This window comes from Leptopilina heterotoma, unplaced genomic scaffold, assembly GCF_015476425.1.
Source record: "Leptopilina heterotoma isolate Lh14 unplaced genomic scaffold, ASM1547642v1 Lhet_58, whole genome shotgun sequence".
Lineage (NCBI taxonomy): Eukaryota > Metazoa > Arthropoda > Insecta > Hymenoptera > Figitidae > Leptopilina > Leptopilina heterotoma.
In genome coordinates this window covers 3,154,684-3,172,892 of record NW_025111131.1, presented here as the reverse complement: position 1 = coordinate 3,172,892, position 18,209 = coordinate 3,154,684, and the positions used below count along the sequence as shown (strand labels likewise).

Sequence of the window (18,209 nt, the reverse complement as noted above, 5' to 3'; positions counted from 1 at the left end):
CAAAATATGACAAAATTTATACAGAGGTAAGGTCATTAACCTATTTACAATAAGTAGAAATTAATAGGATACGTCGCAGTATAATCAGACAATGAGATTCACTAGAATTTTCTATTATTGAGGGAATGTAAGTAACTATGAATGAAATTTACATTAAATCAAAACCAAGTCAACGATTTGTTAAAGAAAGTGAAAGTAAGTTTGAGGCTAAGTCTAGGCCTATGTCTTAGTCTTTGACTTTGATTTTTTCCGACTCTAAAGAATATTCTGAATCACTCGCAAAATAATTAGATACACAAAAAATGTTCTATATTACATTTATTTTGCCACAGGAATTGAGATTTTCAAAAATTTGAAATTCAATAGCATCTAAGAATATTATTATAAAACAAGAAGATACCGATCACTTCGACCCAGTGAGAAATTGCCAATAGACTTTAATCGGTCCAATATCGGTCCAATATTGGTTGCCGTGCTGGGCGCCGATTGACTCCCAATATTGGACCAATATGGGCTGATGCTTGGGATGTAACGGCATCGCCAATCATCGGTTGTCAATATTGGTCCAATATTGGCCGAATATTGGCAACCAAGAGAAAAAAATTTTTTTAAATAAATTTTTTTTAATTAAATAATAATAATAAAAAATTAATGTTTATAATTTTTGTTTAATATATTTATTTGTTTAATTATTTATTTTTAATAATTCATGTAAATAATAAATAATTTATTATTTATAAATTATAATAATTTAAAAATGCAGCAGCTATTAGAAAATAGCATTCTGCAAAAAAATTCTATCATTGAAAAATCAATGATAGGCGAGAGAAATCCGCGTCTTTAAATAGATTCGCAGATGATAGACAAGAGATATCCGCGTCATTAAACGGATTCGCAGATATACTCTGGTCTCGCGACGAATCTCTCGATACTTATATACACTGGAGTCGCCGTGTCAGTTGCGAGAACGGTTACAGCGTCCCTCTTGCGGCAGAGATAAGAATTGTCACGTAAACTGCTAAATCGCTTTACCGACCGCCTTATTATACCCGCAGTTTACGTGACAATTCTTATCTCTGCCGCAAGAGGGACGCTGTAACCGTTCTCGCAACTGACACGGCGACTCCAGTGTATATAAGTATCGAGAGATTCGTCGCGAGACCAGAGTATATCTGCGAATCCGTTTAATGACGCGGATATCTCTTGTCTATCATCTGCGAATCTATTTAAAGACGCGGATTTCTCTCGCCTATCATTGATTTTTCAATGATAGAATTTTTTTGCAGAATGCTATTTTCTAATAGCTGCTGCATTTTTAAATAATTATAATTTATAAATAATAAATTATTTATTATTTACATGAATTATTAAAAATAAATAATTAAACAAATAAATATATTAAACAAAAATTATAAACATTAATTTTTTATTATTATTATTTAATTAAAAAAAATTTATTTAAAAAAATTTTTTTCTCTTGGTTGCCAATATTCGGCCAATATTGGACCAATATTGACAACCGATGATTGGCGATGCCGTTACATCCCAAGCATCAGCCCATATTGGTCCAATATTGGGAGCCTTTATTGGACCGATGATCGGTCTCTTGGCTCCCAATATTGGACCGATATTGGACCGGTGAGAAATTTCTCACTGGGGAGTCGAAGACTCGGAGTCACCGGTTTCTTCATGTTATATAAACTTGCTACTTTCTTACTGTAACTTCTTCAAAAATTATTTTCATCATTTTGATTATTCATTACTAGAGTTTTCAACTCAAATTCTTCTTTAAATTAATTTTTTTTATAATTTTTGAAAAAGTTCTTTCAGAGTTTTCAAATTTTTTTGTTTACAATTTAATTTTACGAAATTTCGATTATTCTGACACTTCAATTAAATATATTAAAAATTAAAAGCTTCAAATAATTAAAAAAAAATTCCACTAAACTTTTTGAAAAAAAATTAGTTCTACAGAATTCTTAATTAAAAGTATGAAAAGTTCAAATTTTCAAAAATTTTAATTTGAAACCTTTTAAAAATTCAATTATTTTAAAAAAAATCTAAGTTATAATGCTTTCAATATTCAATTATAATCTAAAATTTTAACTGAAATACATTTTTAAATAAATATTTATTAGAAAATTCTACGAGAATTTAACTATTTAAATACAAAAATAAATACACTACCGTCGGGAATTATCGGTACGGCTGCACGCGCAGGGCCCAAAAACATACCAATCTTCAAATCACGATTTCTTTGTAAATACAAATGTCAAAAAATTAACAAACATACCATTCGAAAGATTATTAAATTCTACGATCAATGATACATAATTGAAAATTTTAATAATTTATACAAAGATTGCAGCAATCGACAAATTTGACAAAAAAAATTTTTAAATAAAATTTTTTTGGAAATTATTTCAACCCCTGCACATTTTTTAAAAATTGTAGGAAAAATTTGAAACTTATATAGGTGTAATCATTGAAATCTCATCTTTAATTTAAGACCAAAAGATTTAAAAAATCTTATTCGGTTCGAGAGATATCATTATAAACGGCCGAGCATTTTCAGCCAAAAAACGTTCAAAATCTACTAATTCAATGCATTTGTCAAAAAACATGCTCGGACGTATATAATGATATCTCACGAACCGAATAAGATTTTTTAACTCTTTTGGTCTTAAATTAAAGATGAGACTTGAATGATTACACCTATATAAGTTTCAAATTTTTCCTACAATTTTTAAAAAATGTGCAGGGGTTGAAATAATTTCAAAAAAAATTTTATTTTTAAATTTTTTTTGTCAAATTTGTAAATTGCTCCAAGCTTTGTATAAATTATTAAAATTTTCAGTTACATATCATTGATCGTAGAATTTAATAATCTTTCGAATGGTATATTTGTTAATTTTCTGACATTTGTATTTACAAAGAAATCGTGATTTGAAGATTGGTATGTTTTTGGGCCCTGCGCGTGCAGCCGTACCGATAATTCCCGACGGTAGTGTATTTTATTAAATAATTGAATGTTTCTTAAAATTAAATTTTCATAAAGAATTTTATTAACAAATTTTTAAATCATTGAATTCTCTTGACAAATTGTAATAAAATTTTTAAGAATAAGTTCATTTTTCAAGAAACTTGATGAAAATTGTATTAAAAATAATTGCAACTCTGCCAAGAATTTTATTAAAATTTTTGAAAATAATTGAATTTCGGAGAAAAATTTTATTATTTATAAAGATAATTGAAATTTTGTCGAGAATTTTTGAAAATTTTTTATCATAATTGAATTTCTGCGAAGAATTATTATATTATTTTTGAAAATAATTGAATTATTGAGACGAATTTTATTAAAATTTCTTTTTAAATAATTGAATTCTTTTGTAAAATTTTATTGAAATGATAGATATTGAAAATAATTAAATTTTGACAAATTTTTGAAATTAATTAAATTTCTATGAAGAATTTTATTAAAATTTTTTTCAAAAAAATTGAATTGTTACAAAGAATTTCATTAAAATTTTTGAAAATAATTTAATTTTTTGGAGAAATTTAATTAAAACTGTATTGAAAATAATAAAATTAAATTCTAATAAAAAAGTTGTAGCAAAGATTTTTAAAATAATTGAATTTCTTTGATAAACTTGAATATAATTATTAAAAATAATTATATTTTTCGCGGAATTCCATTAAAATTGTATTAAAAATAATTGAAAGTCTGCGATGAGTTTTAATATTTATGAAAATAATGAAATGCTTGCGTAGAATTTTATTAAAAAATTTTTTAACTAATTGAATTCTTTTGGGGTTTTTTAATTAAAGTAATAGATATTAAAAATCATTAAATTGAGGAAAATTTTTTTAAATAATTAAAATTTTGCCAAGAATTTTATTAAAATTTTAGAAAATAATTGAATTTTGTGATAAGAATTTTACTATTTTTGAAAATAATTGAATTTCTGCAATCATTTGTAATTGCTTCAAAATTCAATTTGTTTTAGTGTTTTTAACTAAAATTCTTCTATAAATCCATTATTTTTAATAATCAATTAAATACATTATATTAAAAAATTAATTTTTTATTAAAATTAATTAAAAAAATTAATTTTAAAATAATTTTAGTTATTAAAGTTTTTAAAAATCTAGTTTTTTAAATTTTTTAATTAAAATCTTTTGAAGTTCATCTATTTATGAAAATTGTAAACGCAACTCTTTTAAAATTGAATTTACGGATATATATTTTTGTGAATTCCCGCAAAATTCCCGGACGCTAGACACCCTGAAATTTTAAGAGTTAATTATAGAAAGAACACAAGAAAATCCCGGTTCAAAAAAAAATCTCCTGTCATTTCACGGTCAATTTTTTAAATTTCTGCTATTCCAAGTTTCCCAGGTTTTCCAGATCTGTGGCAACCCTGTTAATGGATAAAATTTGTAAAATATTAAGTTATTTTACAGGTAAATTTAATATTCCTTATTTTTAATTATTTCTATCAATATTTAATAATAAATTAAGTCATTATGTATAAATTTAAATTATTTTTTTTACATTTTCATAGTAAATTATGTGTTTTCTTTAATTTTTTCTATTAGATGAAAAAAGAGAATTTCCATTATTTCGCATACTTTAAATGATATATTACTTTACAATAAATAATATAAATTTTTTAAATTCTTTTTATTTGGTGATAGTACCTTTAAAATCATTCCTGCAAAGTATAATTTTCATAATTAGACGGCAAAAACTTTAGTCGAAATATAATGGAATGACTTCTACTTCAGAAAATAAAGAAATTGGCATGTATAAAGTTTAAATTTCACCAAAGATTAGTATGTAAATTAATTTAAAAATTATATTTATATTATGAACGTCGACGTCTGTTTTCTCGAGAAGAAATTTGTTTCTCATAATGATCTTAGTAGTACTTCAGTAATTCAGATTTGGAAGATAAAATTTTGAACGTTCAAATAAACGAATTTCTTTACTAAAAAATGGATTGACCTGAGTCAATTCCTCCTCAGAAAAAATTAACTTTTTTAAAATAATTTACTAATACATCAGAAATAATAAAATTACGTCAGATAAAAGGTTCAGGTATATTTAATAAAGAAAGATTAGACTTATAAATATAGAAAAAATAATTCTTCTCTAAATACCAATTTTGATAAAATATCGTTTCATTTACCTGGAAATTTCAATATAATAATAATAATTTTTTTTAATGAAAACGCGCCTGTGATGTATTTACTAACAAATATATACATATATACAAACACTTCTGTCAATGTCAATTACAATTGTTAGAATTTTTTCAACTCCGAGAATCATTCAATTGTTACAAAAGTTTAAATATTATTGACTAATAATAATATTAATAAAATATGTTTTAATTCACTAAGTATTTTTGTTAAGAAAATCATTCCACATAATAAAGAAAAACTTATATTTCTTATATTCTTAAATAATTAAAAATACATATTGATAAGTAGAGTTGTGGAGGAAACATGAATAACATTAATATACTTATAAAATTATAAAGAATTAACATTTTTCACTACAAATTTTCAAATTTAAACTTACAACTCTGTTGAAAATCGTATTCCAAAAGTTTAAATCTGTTTCACTTTGGATGATTCCACCAAATACATGCACTTTATTAATCGCAAAAATAAATAAACAAGAAAAATATTGCGCAAGAAAATTTAGTTCGTGAACATTTCTTTCATTCACATATTTATTTACGAATTGGCAAAACCAATCGCTTTATATATCTCTACATTCCTATGAAATCATAACATATGAAATTAATATTGAATGTTGTTTCATACTTTCATATGACATATCGTATCCCCTTTATATATATTATATATACATGCATATTGCATATAAAAGAGAGTGAAGTTCACAACGTTGCTTCACACCATACTATAAAGGTCTATCTACAATAGCTTGAAAATGAATTTGTTTTGTCTGATTCAAAGTAACTGCATATTCTGCATAGAAATTTGCGACAATATACTTTGAATTTAAAGGCCTTTCTCCAATAGGATCCAAAAACTCTGCGTTTGTCTGCGAATGACTGCGTTGCGTTGATTTTAGCATGCGTTGCTATAGCAACCGACGCAGACACAGAGTTTTGGGAACCTATTGGAGAAAGGCCTTAATGATTTAAAGTGAATTTATATGCAGAATATCCAGTTACTTTCAGGCTGAAGTCCCATGGCAGCGTTTTGCTTTGCGTTTTGTAACTAGGCAATGAGTGTGAGAGAGATGGAGATATATGTTTGCTATATTTGCACTCATGGCCTAGTTACAAAACGCAACGCAAAACGCTGCCATGGGACTTCACCCTCAATCAGACAAAAACGAAGTATTTTCAAGCTATTGTAGATACACCTTTACAGTTTCGTATGAAGTGATAAAATAGACTGCTTTGGAGTGAGGGAGAAAGAAGAGAGTGTTTACGGTTGTTGCGCAAAGCAGACTTTTAGAACCTATTGCAGAAAGGCCTTTACCATTTAATGCTTGTCTTTCCAACGCTGCTCATTGCTTCAAGTTACACACTATAGCAAAATTTCTATAGAATTCATTCGACAAGTTTTTGACATGTACAATTCCATCTGTGTTTAATTTTTATTTATTAACAACTTCTGACGCATAACTACTTTATTTAACAGTGAATCAGTTTTTGATACTAATTTACATTATACCTTAAACTTTTTTTAATTATGAAGTATTGTCATTTTTTAATTTCATTTTTTCTAGACTTTCAAGAATGAATTATTCTAATTTTTGTATTAATAAAACTGCGTGTTTCCACTATTCAATTCTTCGAAAGATGAAAAGTGGAGGAATTTTTCGAAAATGAATTTACTATCAGATGAGATTATTATTGTTAATAATTTTTAACAAGTTTAAATGGCTGAAACTGAAGGGCCAATTTTGCATATAATAGTGATTGGTTTTCATCACAAAAAAGGTTGTCAAGTAAGTTATAGATTTATAAAATATTTTATTGTATGAAGTTTTGTGATATTTCATAAGAAATTTATTATTTTTCAAAGTTCCTCCAAGAATTTAAATGAAACTTGGTAATATACATTTATGTTGTAAGCCATTAGAAAAATCTGTCATGTAGAACGTATAGTTCCTGGACAAATAGAAAAATACCGGTAATTAGTTAGGTGAAATGTCAGAAATGTTTATTTTTCTATTTGTCTAGTTTACTGCATAAAGCGCACCCTGTCAATTTTTATTATACAAATTAACGGTTTCGTTTATTTATTATTAATAATAAATCAAATCTACTAAAGTCTATAAAAGTTTATATTTTGAAAAAAATTTAGAAAAACGAAATTTATATAATTTAAAATCTAACAAGTAACACTACCCAAGTTGAAAACTGGGATCGAGTTTTACCTTTAACCATTTTTTAAGTTCCCCCATATAACCCAACTGCTCAATAAAGTACACTTTATTGCCCTAGGGTAATAATGAGTACTTTATTTACCTGTGAGCGCGGATCAATAAAGTACACTTTATTGCCCTAGGGTAATAATGGGTACTTTATTGACCTGCGAGCGGTCAATAAAAAAAAATATTTCTCAATTTTACTCTTTTGTTCATTTAACATAAATTATATTACAAAACTATTTTTTAATATCACAATTTCTCTTAAAATTACTTTTTAAATTAATTGTAATATACATTTATGTTGTAAGCCATTAGAAAAATCTGTTATTTTTATTTATTGTATATTTTGTTAAATTGAAGTTTTTCATTAAAACAGAAACATATTCACTACAAAGATACGTACTTATATACTTACTATGATAACTAATTGTATGTATTTTTGCAATAACAAAACATATATACTTAAAATTAAAAATAGAAATAAAAAAATAGAAGGAAAATGGAGTGTTTAAAAAAAGAGTGTTTACGGTTGTTTGCTCACTTTTTTTCTATCTTAAAATTACCAAAATTTTATTATTTATTAAAAAGATTGTATATTATGAGAAACTTGTATTAAATTCTCAGAGAATATTTTTGTCCAGATTCTAGACAGGCTTCATATCGAAGAATGTAAATGAAAACTGTACATTAACTTTTCGGGGCCAGAATACTTGTTTCATAATAAATTTTCACGAAAAAACTGTCTAATTGTAGTCTATTTCTAGAAAGGCACAGTGGGCCAGGATCGATAAATAGTGGCCAAAAGTAAATATTTTTTTAGAGGTTTAAGAAATTTATTTTCTAAATTTTGATACCTGAAAGTATCTAAATATGAAATACTAAGTGTTTTTTTTGCCAAAACTCAAAAATCTTAAAGAATTTTTGTTCGCCATATTGGATCCGCCATTTCTAATTTTCAAAAACTGACATTAGATTCAGATTCAGCGACCCCGAAAATCCCCAAATTTTGAGTTTCAAGCGGATCTAAACAATTTTTAAACTTTTGGTCGCCATATTGGATCCGCCATTTTGAAATTTTTAAATCTAACATCAAATTCAGATTCTGCGATCCAAAATACTATAAGTACACTCATAAAAATTGAAATTAAATTTGATTTGGTACATTTTTTAAGGTGCTTGTATACACAATTCACGATGGAAATACTAAAAATTACTTTTTTCAAAAATCCCCCGATGGATTATTTTAATTTTTGTTGCAAAATACTCAGGGAGGTCTCCAGTGTTGGAATCCACAAAAAAATCCCATTTCGCAAGATTTTTTTTACCATAATTGATAATTCTTAAAAAGAGTGAAATTTATGCCAACTAATTATGCTATCTATTGTTTTTGGGGTCGCTTACGAACATGAAGTCAGATTTAAAAAATTCAAAATGGCGGATCCTTTATGGCGGACATCAAATTATTCATTTTTCATGAAATTTGATATCAGGGGGTTTTCGAAGTCGCTGATTATGAATATAAAGTCAGATTTTAAAAATTTGTTTGTTTAATATATTTGAAAATATTTGTTAATTACTGTAAATTTCACTTAGAGAAATATTTTTTCTTTTAAATTGTTAATTATAAATGTTAAGAACTTCACTTATGTCAAAGTTTTACATTACAAATTTCGCATAGTTATGACGTTTTTGCTTTTATCAAAGAGCCCCTTAAGATATATATAAAAAAACTAACAGCAGATTTTAAGAGATGTAAAGAAAATGTTTGCCTTAGGTGGAGTTCTCTTTTCCTCCATTGGTACCTGAGGCTCCAAACGAATGTCCGTTGAATTGGAGATATTTGCCGTCATTAGCACTACCAGATGGATCTCACAATTATGATGAAGACACCGTATTTTTTCACCTACCTAGTCTTACGGATCCAAAATGCACAATATACGGAATTTCATGTTTCAAACAAATTCCAGTTGAGGTATACTTTCATAAATAATTATGACTCAAATAAAAATGTTAAAAAATTTTTGAAATTTGTAAAAACTCGTTGTTAAGAATGTCCGAATTATAGAACAATTTTTTGTAAAAATTTTTTACTGACTCGTTTTTGAAAATTTAATTGTTGAAATTGCATGTTTTTATATGGACTCTTATGGAGAGTGTCATGTGAAGTGCACTATTTTGATAATAACTTGTGTAAGAAAATTAAACTTTTTTTATAAAAATCATACTCTTTCAAAGTTTAATACTTTTGGAATAATTTAAAAAAATAATTGAGTAAACCGACTGTCCCGATTTTGAGAAATAACATTAAAACTGACGTAAAATTCCATATTTTCTAACCTCACTAACATAATACACAATCATATATACGATGACAATAGAACGCAACTAACGTCAAGCCAAACTCTTACCACATAAAATATCAAAATTTTTCTAGAGAAAACAAATGAATACATTCGCTTTATTTAAATGTCTATATTTTATTTATTAAATTATGTTTGTTTTCAATTTTAATTGAAATGCTTTTTTAATTTTATTTCAATGCATTTTTTATATATTTAGTATTTATTGCATTAAATTAATTTTTAAACATTCATTATGAAATAAATTATTTACAGGGTGTCTAGCGAACCGGGAATCCGGGAAAAACCGGGAAAACCCCGGGAATTTTTTTTTCCCGGGAAAAACCGGGAAACCCCCGGGAATTTTCTTTTAAATCCGGGAATTTTTTTATGAAGTACTTTATTATGTTGTTGGAAAAAATAGTTACATTTTTTCAACGCTTAACTTAATTTTTTTTCAATTTCGAATTGTATATTGATTCTCTTCGTATATTAGACAATGTTTTATTATTGTCCAATTAAGACCTAACTTATATGGGAAATGATTTTCGATGTGACAATCCAGTGGGCAAAAAACCATCATTGTTTTAAAAACGTTCCAAAAATGTTTTTAGAACGTTTCATGTCTGCCAAATAATGTTCCAAAAACGTTCCATTGCTTTTAAAACGTTTTAGAAACATATAACGTTATTGGGACGTTATTTGGCAGACATGAAACGTTCTAAAAACATTTTTGGAACGTTTTTAAAACAATGATGGTTTTTTGCCCACTGGGAAGCTTGTGCCAAATTTTTACAGTGATGCGACACCTGTTTTTGATTTTAAACATGAAATTACCGTCAAGTAAATCACAATACAATTCTTATTATAAGTTTTACAAATATTACGATTAAATTTACTGTAAAATTTTAGTTTTCAATTATCCGGGAAAATTATTTACATACCGGGAAAAAACCGGGAAAACCCCGGGAATTTTATATTTCTAAATTACTAGACACCCTGATTTAGTTACAATGTTGTTTACTTTATTACTATAATAATTGTAATAAATTATTTTTATTTAAAAACTATAGTAATATAGTTTTTACTTTATCAATAAATTTTGTTAATGATATTAGCTTTTTAAAATTTTTAATGAAAATATAGAAATTAATAAACTTAAAAAATGATTCCTTTGTAATTAGATTTATTAAATTTGTTCAATTAAAAAAATTAACGGTAATAAGCACTTTTTGAAATTTATCTAAAAATTAATGTAAATCAAATTTAATTTAAATTAAAATCTTTTAATCAACTATATTTTTATAAAAAAATTAATTAATTTAAATTTTTAGCTTCTTAAAAATTAATACAATTTACATATATTTATAAACGTAAAATAAAAAATATTTTATCCTTATACAAATTGTAAACAAACGCTATTAATAAATTAAACGCCTTGAAGAAAGTTAAGAAGCCAACATCAGACGAATTAACAAAACAATGCAATCAATGCGAGATCCAGGAGACGACCCGGGATGACGCAGAAGATCCTAAAAAAAAGATTGCGGCGTCCCTGGATCTCTTCGATCTCAGTGAATAGCCCCTCGAATTAAATAATTATTTTTTAAAAATATTTTTTGAGAATAATGAATTGGAATTATTAAAAATACTATTTTTTATGTCTAATATGTTAAGTATTCCATATTTTACTTATGAAATATGCATTAAAACAGTTGGTATTTGCAGTTTTAACCCCTTCACTGTCAGTGGGCTCTATAGAGCCATAAAAATGTCGTGCCCTGTATGTCCATGGGCTCTATAGGGCCATCGGAAAAAAAGACATTTAAATGTTAACGAATCTGGCTAAAAATCCTTACACGGGGGTTTTCGGGGTCGCTGAATCCAAATCCGTTGTCGAAAATTCAAAATTCAAAATGGCGGCTTCAAAATGGCGCCCAAAAAATTTGTAAATTTACGAATCTGTCTGAAAATGCCTTAAAATGCCTACTCGGGGGTTTTCGAGGTCGCTGATTCCAAATCCGTGGTCAAAAATTCAAAAATTTAAAATTGCAGCTTTAAAAATGCGACAAAAAAAATTTTAAATGAACGAATTCGTTAACTTTTCAATTTTTTTGGTCGATATTTTGAAGCCGCCATTTTGAATTTTGACTTTTCGACCACAGATTTTGAATCAGTGACCTTAAAAACATAAAATATGACAATATCATGATTTTAAAAAAAAAAAATTTTTTGAACACTTATGGCACAAAAACTTTATTTTCACTCGCCTGTGAAGGGGTTAATCCCATATAAAAGCATGTGAATTCCGCTCTCGCAATATCATTGAAATAGTTGTATTTAAGCATTTAGAAATTTCATAAACTTTAAACAAGTTTTAAGCAATGTAAAGACAAAAGGTACTAAAACCCGTCGAAAACGGATTCCACAGCTGTATAATGTATATCCATCGTGCTTTCTGGATTAATAAATATATTACAATTTTTTAATTTTATACATAGTTCTTGACTTTTACTGTAAGAGATTTTTCATTTCAATAGAGACTGAAATGTCGAACATCGGATATTACAAGAGGAACTGTACAGAAATCAGTCTGTATTTTGAGCACATTACCTCTTTACGGACATATTCAAGTTAAAGTTGCATTGATAACAAATGCATATTTTGAGGAAGGAGACTTTAGTAAAATTTCATTATTAAAAGAAACTTATTATCATCTCAATTCTTGTATGAAGAAAGACAGTCAAATTCCTTTACAAATTTTTGGAGGTAACATTAGCTTTTTTAAGTGTCTGTAAATTATTAATAATTGATAATGTTTTAAAGATATTATACTTTTATTTATTAAAAACTTATTATTAAAATGTAAAACGTATTTTACAGGTCTCTCGGCACGAGATTTAATTTTACAATTTCGACACAAAGTTCTTTTATTATTTAAACTACTACTTTTAGAAAAAAAATTAGTTTTTTTTCAATCACCGGTGCATCCATTATGCACGACGATATTGACTCTGCTTTCATTATTTCCCGGAATGATAGAAAGTGGTTTAAAGAATTCTACCTACATCAGGTACGTTAATGGAAAACATTTTTTCAGAACAGGATTTATTGATTTTTATTTAATTTAATTTGATTAATTTATTATTTATATTACTTTACTTATTATAACTTATTGTTTTAGAGTTCCAACATCACCTGTTTCAAATGACGAGAACATTTCAGTTGTTGATTCCGATTTGCCAAATTTATATTCTCTAGACCAGAAATCACTAAATAAAGAACAAAATGATGATATAAATTTAGAAAAAGAAATTTCATATTCCAATTATGATGCAAATTTAGAAACACTAGAGCAAGAGTGTAAAGAAGTTTTGAATGATGAGGCGGACAGAAGCAGAAATTCCGAAGAAACACTAGAAAATAAATACATCAATAAGGCTAATTACGAAGAAAATTCGGGGAACTCTTTGACGATAAAAGATGATTTAAATACTGTCTCTTTCGAAGCAGGTGACGGCGATGGTGTTTTATCCAAAAACAGTAATAGTCTTTTATCTGTAAATACATGGATTGAAGAAAGTGTATTGCAGGCGGCATCTATAAATACTCAAAAATGTGGTTTACCTTTGCAAATATTTTCTGAGGTACATTTGCACATTAAACTTTTGTAAAATTATTAAAAAATATTTTTAATGTCAGACATTTTTTTATTTTTAGGGATACCTCTGTTTACCGTATCTCTCATTGCCATACTTAGAATTATTAAGTGATAAAAATGTTCGAGGCTATGTAGTAGGAGCAACAAATGTTCTTTTTAAGCAGAAGAAACAGCTTATCGATGTTTTAATTGATGTAAGTCATATAATCATTAAATATGATTGGAATTTTGATTTTTAATTAGATTGTGACTAGAAATTAATGTTTATGTTTATTCTTAATGTTAATGTTTATGTTCTAAGTTTTACGAATTAAAAAAGGAAATAAGAAGGGAGAATTATTTTTCGTCGCCAAGTTACTCCGTATATTATTAAAACGTTACACAACTAAAAACATGAACATAAATTTTAATAAATTCTTCTTAGATATTGAGACAAATTTAATAAAGATTTTTACAATAATATTTATGATACTAACACTAATCTTGTATTATGTAAGAAAAGAAAAAAGAAGAAAAAAATTTTTTTTAATTTTTAATTTTACCAGGCATTAAAATTTAAAGTAATTTTTTTCAAAAATGCATAACTCTGATACTTTTTAATCGATTTTGTTCATATTTATATGACTAATGATTGTTATACCAACAATTTTAATGTAATAAAAAACAAAACAAAAATTTTCAAAATTTGCCCCAAAAAAAGTCAAAAAAAATTTTGATTTCATTTTTTCAGGCAAAAGCACCGCTTAATTGTTATAAACATTTTGTAAACAAATTTAACCCCCTTGTATTTATTATCATTGTGGAAGATAAACACTAAGTAACAAATAGATTTTTAGTATTTTGTATTTTTTTAAAAATTAATACTACCTACTTTATTTTTTTTATTTATTTTTATAATTCTTAATATTTATTACTGAAACTAATAATATTAGTTATTAATAAGATATATCTAAGTGAAATTTACAGTCGATGTTTTAAATTCGGGCTTTTGCCCGAAAAAATGAAATCAAAATTTTTTTGGGTCAAATTTTGAAATTTTTTTTTGTATTTTATTGCATTAAAATTGTTGGTATAACAATTATTAGTCATCTGAATATGAACAAAATCGATTGAAAAGTCTCAGAGTTATGTAATTTTGAAAAAAAATTACTTTAAACTTTAATGCCCGGTAAAACCCAAAATTTTGAAAATTTAAAAAAAAAAAATTTTCCTTTTTCTTCTCTTACACAACACTACATTTACACCAAATTTCAGAAAAATTGACAGACCCAATGCCAACATTACATTAAATTTATTATATGATTTTATTAAATTAATAAATAATAAAATTTTATTAAATTTAATTACCTACATTAAATTATTACATTAAATTGATATATGTTTAATTTATTATGCAGATAGAAAATGGACGAATAGAAGCCAATGATCCTGAATTAAGGCGTTACTTGCATCTTACAACTGAAGATTTGAGATTTATTGATTACGTTATTCGATGTGTAGTCGAGCCAAGAAAGGAGAATATTCTGGATAGTTCCACATATCACGGTGGGGAAGAATGGATAAGGCTTCAATTCAAAATGTATTTGCTTCATTTATTGCGGACATCAATGCAATATGATACTCGTGAAACGGATCACTTCAATACCTTATTTATATCAGCTTGGCGTACCACGAATAACTATAAGAAATGGAAAGACTTTAATTCTACTGAAATAACTAGCATAGAACCAAGGCATCCATTTGTTGGGCAGTTATCAGTTCAGGATATGAAATTACGTTTGACACAGTAAGTTTAAAATCAAAATTCGATATTTCGGTTAGTTTTAAAGTCTCCAGTAATTTTTTTTTTTTGCAAAAAATTCTGGAAAAGAGAAGGAATCCAAATATCATAGTTACAAAAAAATCAAAGGGTTGCTTATACCCGAAAAAATAAAATTTTTTTCTTTTAATATTGCACTTTGAATTGTTAAGAAATCAATCAAGTTTCACAAAAATTGAAAGACCCATTTTTTTTTTTAATTATAATTTGAAATTAAAAATTTTTGAATTTTTAGAAAATAAAGGAAAAAATTTTCTGTTTCCGAATTTCTTTAATTGTAAAATTATTCGAAAACAGCAATAACTTCTTTTTTAAATAAATAATAATTATTTTTTTTCCATAGGAGTTAAGATTTTCAAAAATTCTTTTTTAAATAAATAATTATTATTTTTCCATAGAAATTGTTTAAAATATAGAACAATATTTTGGAGTAATATTTAAAAGTAGTATACACATTTTAAAAATCAAGTTTGGATAGGAGAATATCGAAATAATAATTAAAAAATTCTTTTTAAGTTTTATAAATCAAAAGACCTATTTTAATTTTTTTTTCCAGTTCCATGCAAAACACAGAAAGTGGACGAAAATTGAACCAAGCAATGTTAACAACAGGAAAAGCTGTAGGCAAGTGTTAATTTGATAATAATAATTTTTTTGTATTTCCTCTTAGTCTAAAAAGATATATAATTTTATTAAATTATTGTATGACATTTGTTAAAGGTGGAGCTTTGTCGCAAGCGAAAGGTGCATTTTCAACGTGGTGGAATACTTTAACCGCAGTCCAACCTATCAATGTTGTCAGAGATAATACTCTCCCCGAAGAAGAAAGAGAACAACATGCCTTTAAAGTGGAAACTGATGAAACGATTTTAAATAAAGACTTTCTGAGAGAGTCTATAAATTATGAGAAAATAATTAAACCAAATTAACAATCTTATAACTATTATTATTTAAATAACTAAAATAACAATGTCAAACACTGAAAAGACCAAACTCTCTAAATTATATAATTCTTTAGATTAAATATGGAAGTTGCTTAAATTTAGAAAGTTAATTTTAAGAATTTGAGGATAGAGATTTTACAGAATAAAAAGTTGTAAAATCCAAAAACAGATATTCAAGTTTTAAATAAATTTAAAAATATTCTAAAAATAACTTTTGGACAGACAAAAATAATGTGAATTATCTTTAAAGAAACTAAATTTTATGTCCATCCGTTTATTTCTCAAGTCAAGTCAATTTATTACTCAACCAGATCTTTTGATTAAAAATGGATGGAATAATAATTGACAAACAATAAATTAATTGCAATATTATTATTTTTTATTATAATCGTAAAACCGTTTTAATATTAAACTAAATAAGCGGTCTAATTTTCATACATTCAATGATTGAACTGTAAAAGAATATTCTATTATATACAGAAATTTTGAAAATTATAAAAGCACATGATTTAAAGCATTAGCGTTTAGTACAATAATTTTTATGAGTACAATTGTAAGTTTAATAACTAAACTTAAAATTAGAAAGTAATTATTACTTTTTAAAGCGTGTAAAAAGTTACTAAAATGATTGTAATTTTTCTTTTTATTTTTAGTCGGTTATTTCAGATTTTTTTTAAATACCAAACCAACATTTGTTCGTTATTGCTGTCTAATATTTGTTTTTAAATACCAAGTCTGTGATTATTTTCTGACTGCAAATATATGTTTATGCAAATTATAAACTTTTATTTATTTCTTCATTTCTTCCAAAGAAAATGGATGGCTTCCAACAGGAAATATCTATTTCCCCTTTTGTCCCCTTTTTTCAATTTTGTCACCATTTTATTAATTAACATTCAAATAATTAAAATATTATTATTAATAGTTTTTTCTAGAAAAACAAAAATTCTAATACAAAACCTTCAATTTTTTCCATTTCTGACGATAATTTCTTTTTAAATAACTTACTTCTTGAAGAACTATTATAAAATTATTACTTAGAGCTTATTTACATTTACATTTTTTAATATAAATATTTAATTAATTATTAAAAATAATGAATTTATCAAGGAATTTTAGTTAAAAACACTAAAAAATTTGAATTTTGGAGAAGTTTCAAATGATTGCAAAAATTCAATTATTTTCAAAAGTAATAAAATTCTTCTCTGAAATTCAATTATTTTCAAAAATTTTAATAAAATAAAATAACATAATATAATAATTATAATAAATAAAATAAAATTATTTTCATAAATAATAAAACTCATCACAAAATTCAATTATTTTTCGTACAATTTTAATCAAATACCTCGAAAAATGTAATTATCTTTAAAAATTTTATTAAAATTCGTCGAAAGAATTTAATTATTTAAACATTTGTTGATTAAATTCTTTTTATGAGAATTCAATATAAATTATTTATTTTTGCGTATTTAAAGAATTGAATTCTTATAGAATTTTCTAATAGAAATTGATTTAAAAGTGATTTTAGTTTAAATTTTACATAATAATTGAATATTAAAAGCATTATGGTGTGAATTTTTAGAAATATTTGAATTTTGAAAAGGTTTCAAATTGAAATCTTTGAAATTCTAAATTTTTCATATTTTTAACTAACAATTCTGTAGAATTAATTTTTTTCAAACAGTTCAATTAAATTTTTTTATTAAAATTATTTCAAGTTTTTATTTTTTAAATATTTAATTGAAAAATTTCCGAATAATGGAAATTTTGTAAAATTTAATTGTAAACAAATACATTTCGAAATTCTCAAATAATTTTTCTTTAAATTATAATAAATAATTGATTTAAAGAAGAATTTTAGTTAAACATTATAGAAAATAATAATTGAATTGAATTGAATTGAAATGATGAAAATAATTTTAAAGAAGTTACAGTAACAATATTCTAATAGGTATAATATAAAATAAAGAATGGTTTTTGGTTTTTAAAATCGGTTCAGTAGATTTCGAGAAAAGTGTCTTCC

At 25.4% G+C, this 18,209-nt stretch overlaps 2 protein-coding genes across 2 annotated transcripts in view; one reads left to right on the top strand and one right to left on the bottom strand.

Moving 5' to 3' along the window:
• The window catches only part of LOC122508842 (GTP-binding protein 1), a 37,248-nt gene extending 31,381 nt beyond the window's left edge, over positions 1-5,867 (bottom strand). Inside the window, exon 1 of the mRNA XM_043622419.1 lies at positions 5,588-5,867. The gene's annotated coding sequence lies outside the window, so the exon portion shown is untranslated. The remainder of the gene's footprint in view (positions 1-5,587) is intronic.
• Positions 5,868-6,554: 687 nt separating this feature from the next.
• On the top strand, positions 6,555-16,965 carry LOC122508858 (late secretory pathway protein AVL9 homolog). The gene is made up of 9 exons (XM_043622453.1): positions 6,555-6,994; positions 9,195-9,392; positions 12,300-12,528; positions 12,643-12,832; positions 12,944-13,406; positions 13,480-13,614; positions 14,818-15,206; positions 15,796-15,863; positions 15,960-16,965. The coding sequence occupies exons 1-9, from the start codon at positions 6,926-6,928 to the stop codon at positions 16,166-16,168; spliced, it is 1,950 nt and encodes a 649-aa protein (XP_043478388.1). The 5' UTR covers positions 6,555-6,925; the 3' UTR covers positions 16,169-16,965.
• The last annotated feature ends 1,244 nt before the right edge of the window (positions 16,966-18,209 follow it).

Bases quoted from the DNA above. Each gene is read 5' to 3' on its own strand.
- LOC122508858 (XM_043622453.1), top strand. From the start codon at position 6,926: ATGGCTGAAACTGAAGGGCCAATTTTGCATATAATAGTGATTGGTTTT. The intron at 12,529-12,642 runs GTAACATTAGCT...CGTATTTTACAG, and splicing joins TCCTTTACAAATTTTTGGAG to GTCTCTCGGCACGAGATTTA. The intron at 13,407-13,479 runs GTACATTTGCAC...TTTTATTTTTAG, and splicing joins CTTTGCAAATATTTTCTGAG to GGATACCTCTGTTTACCGTA.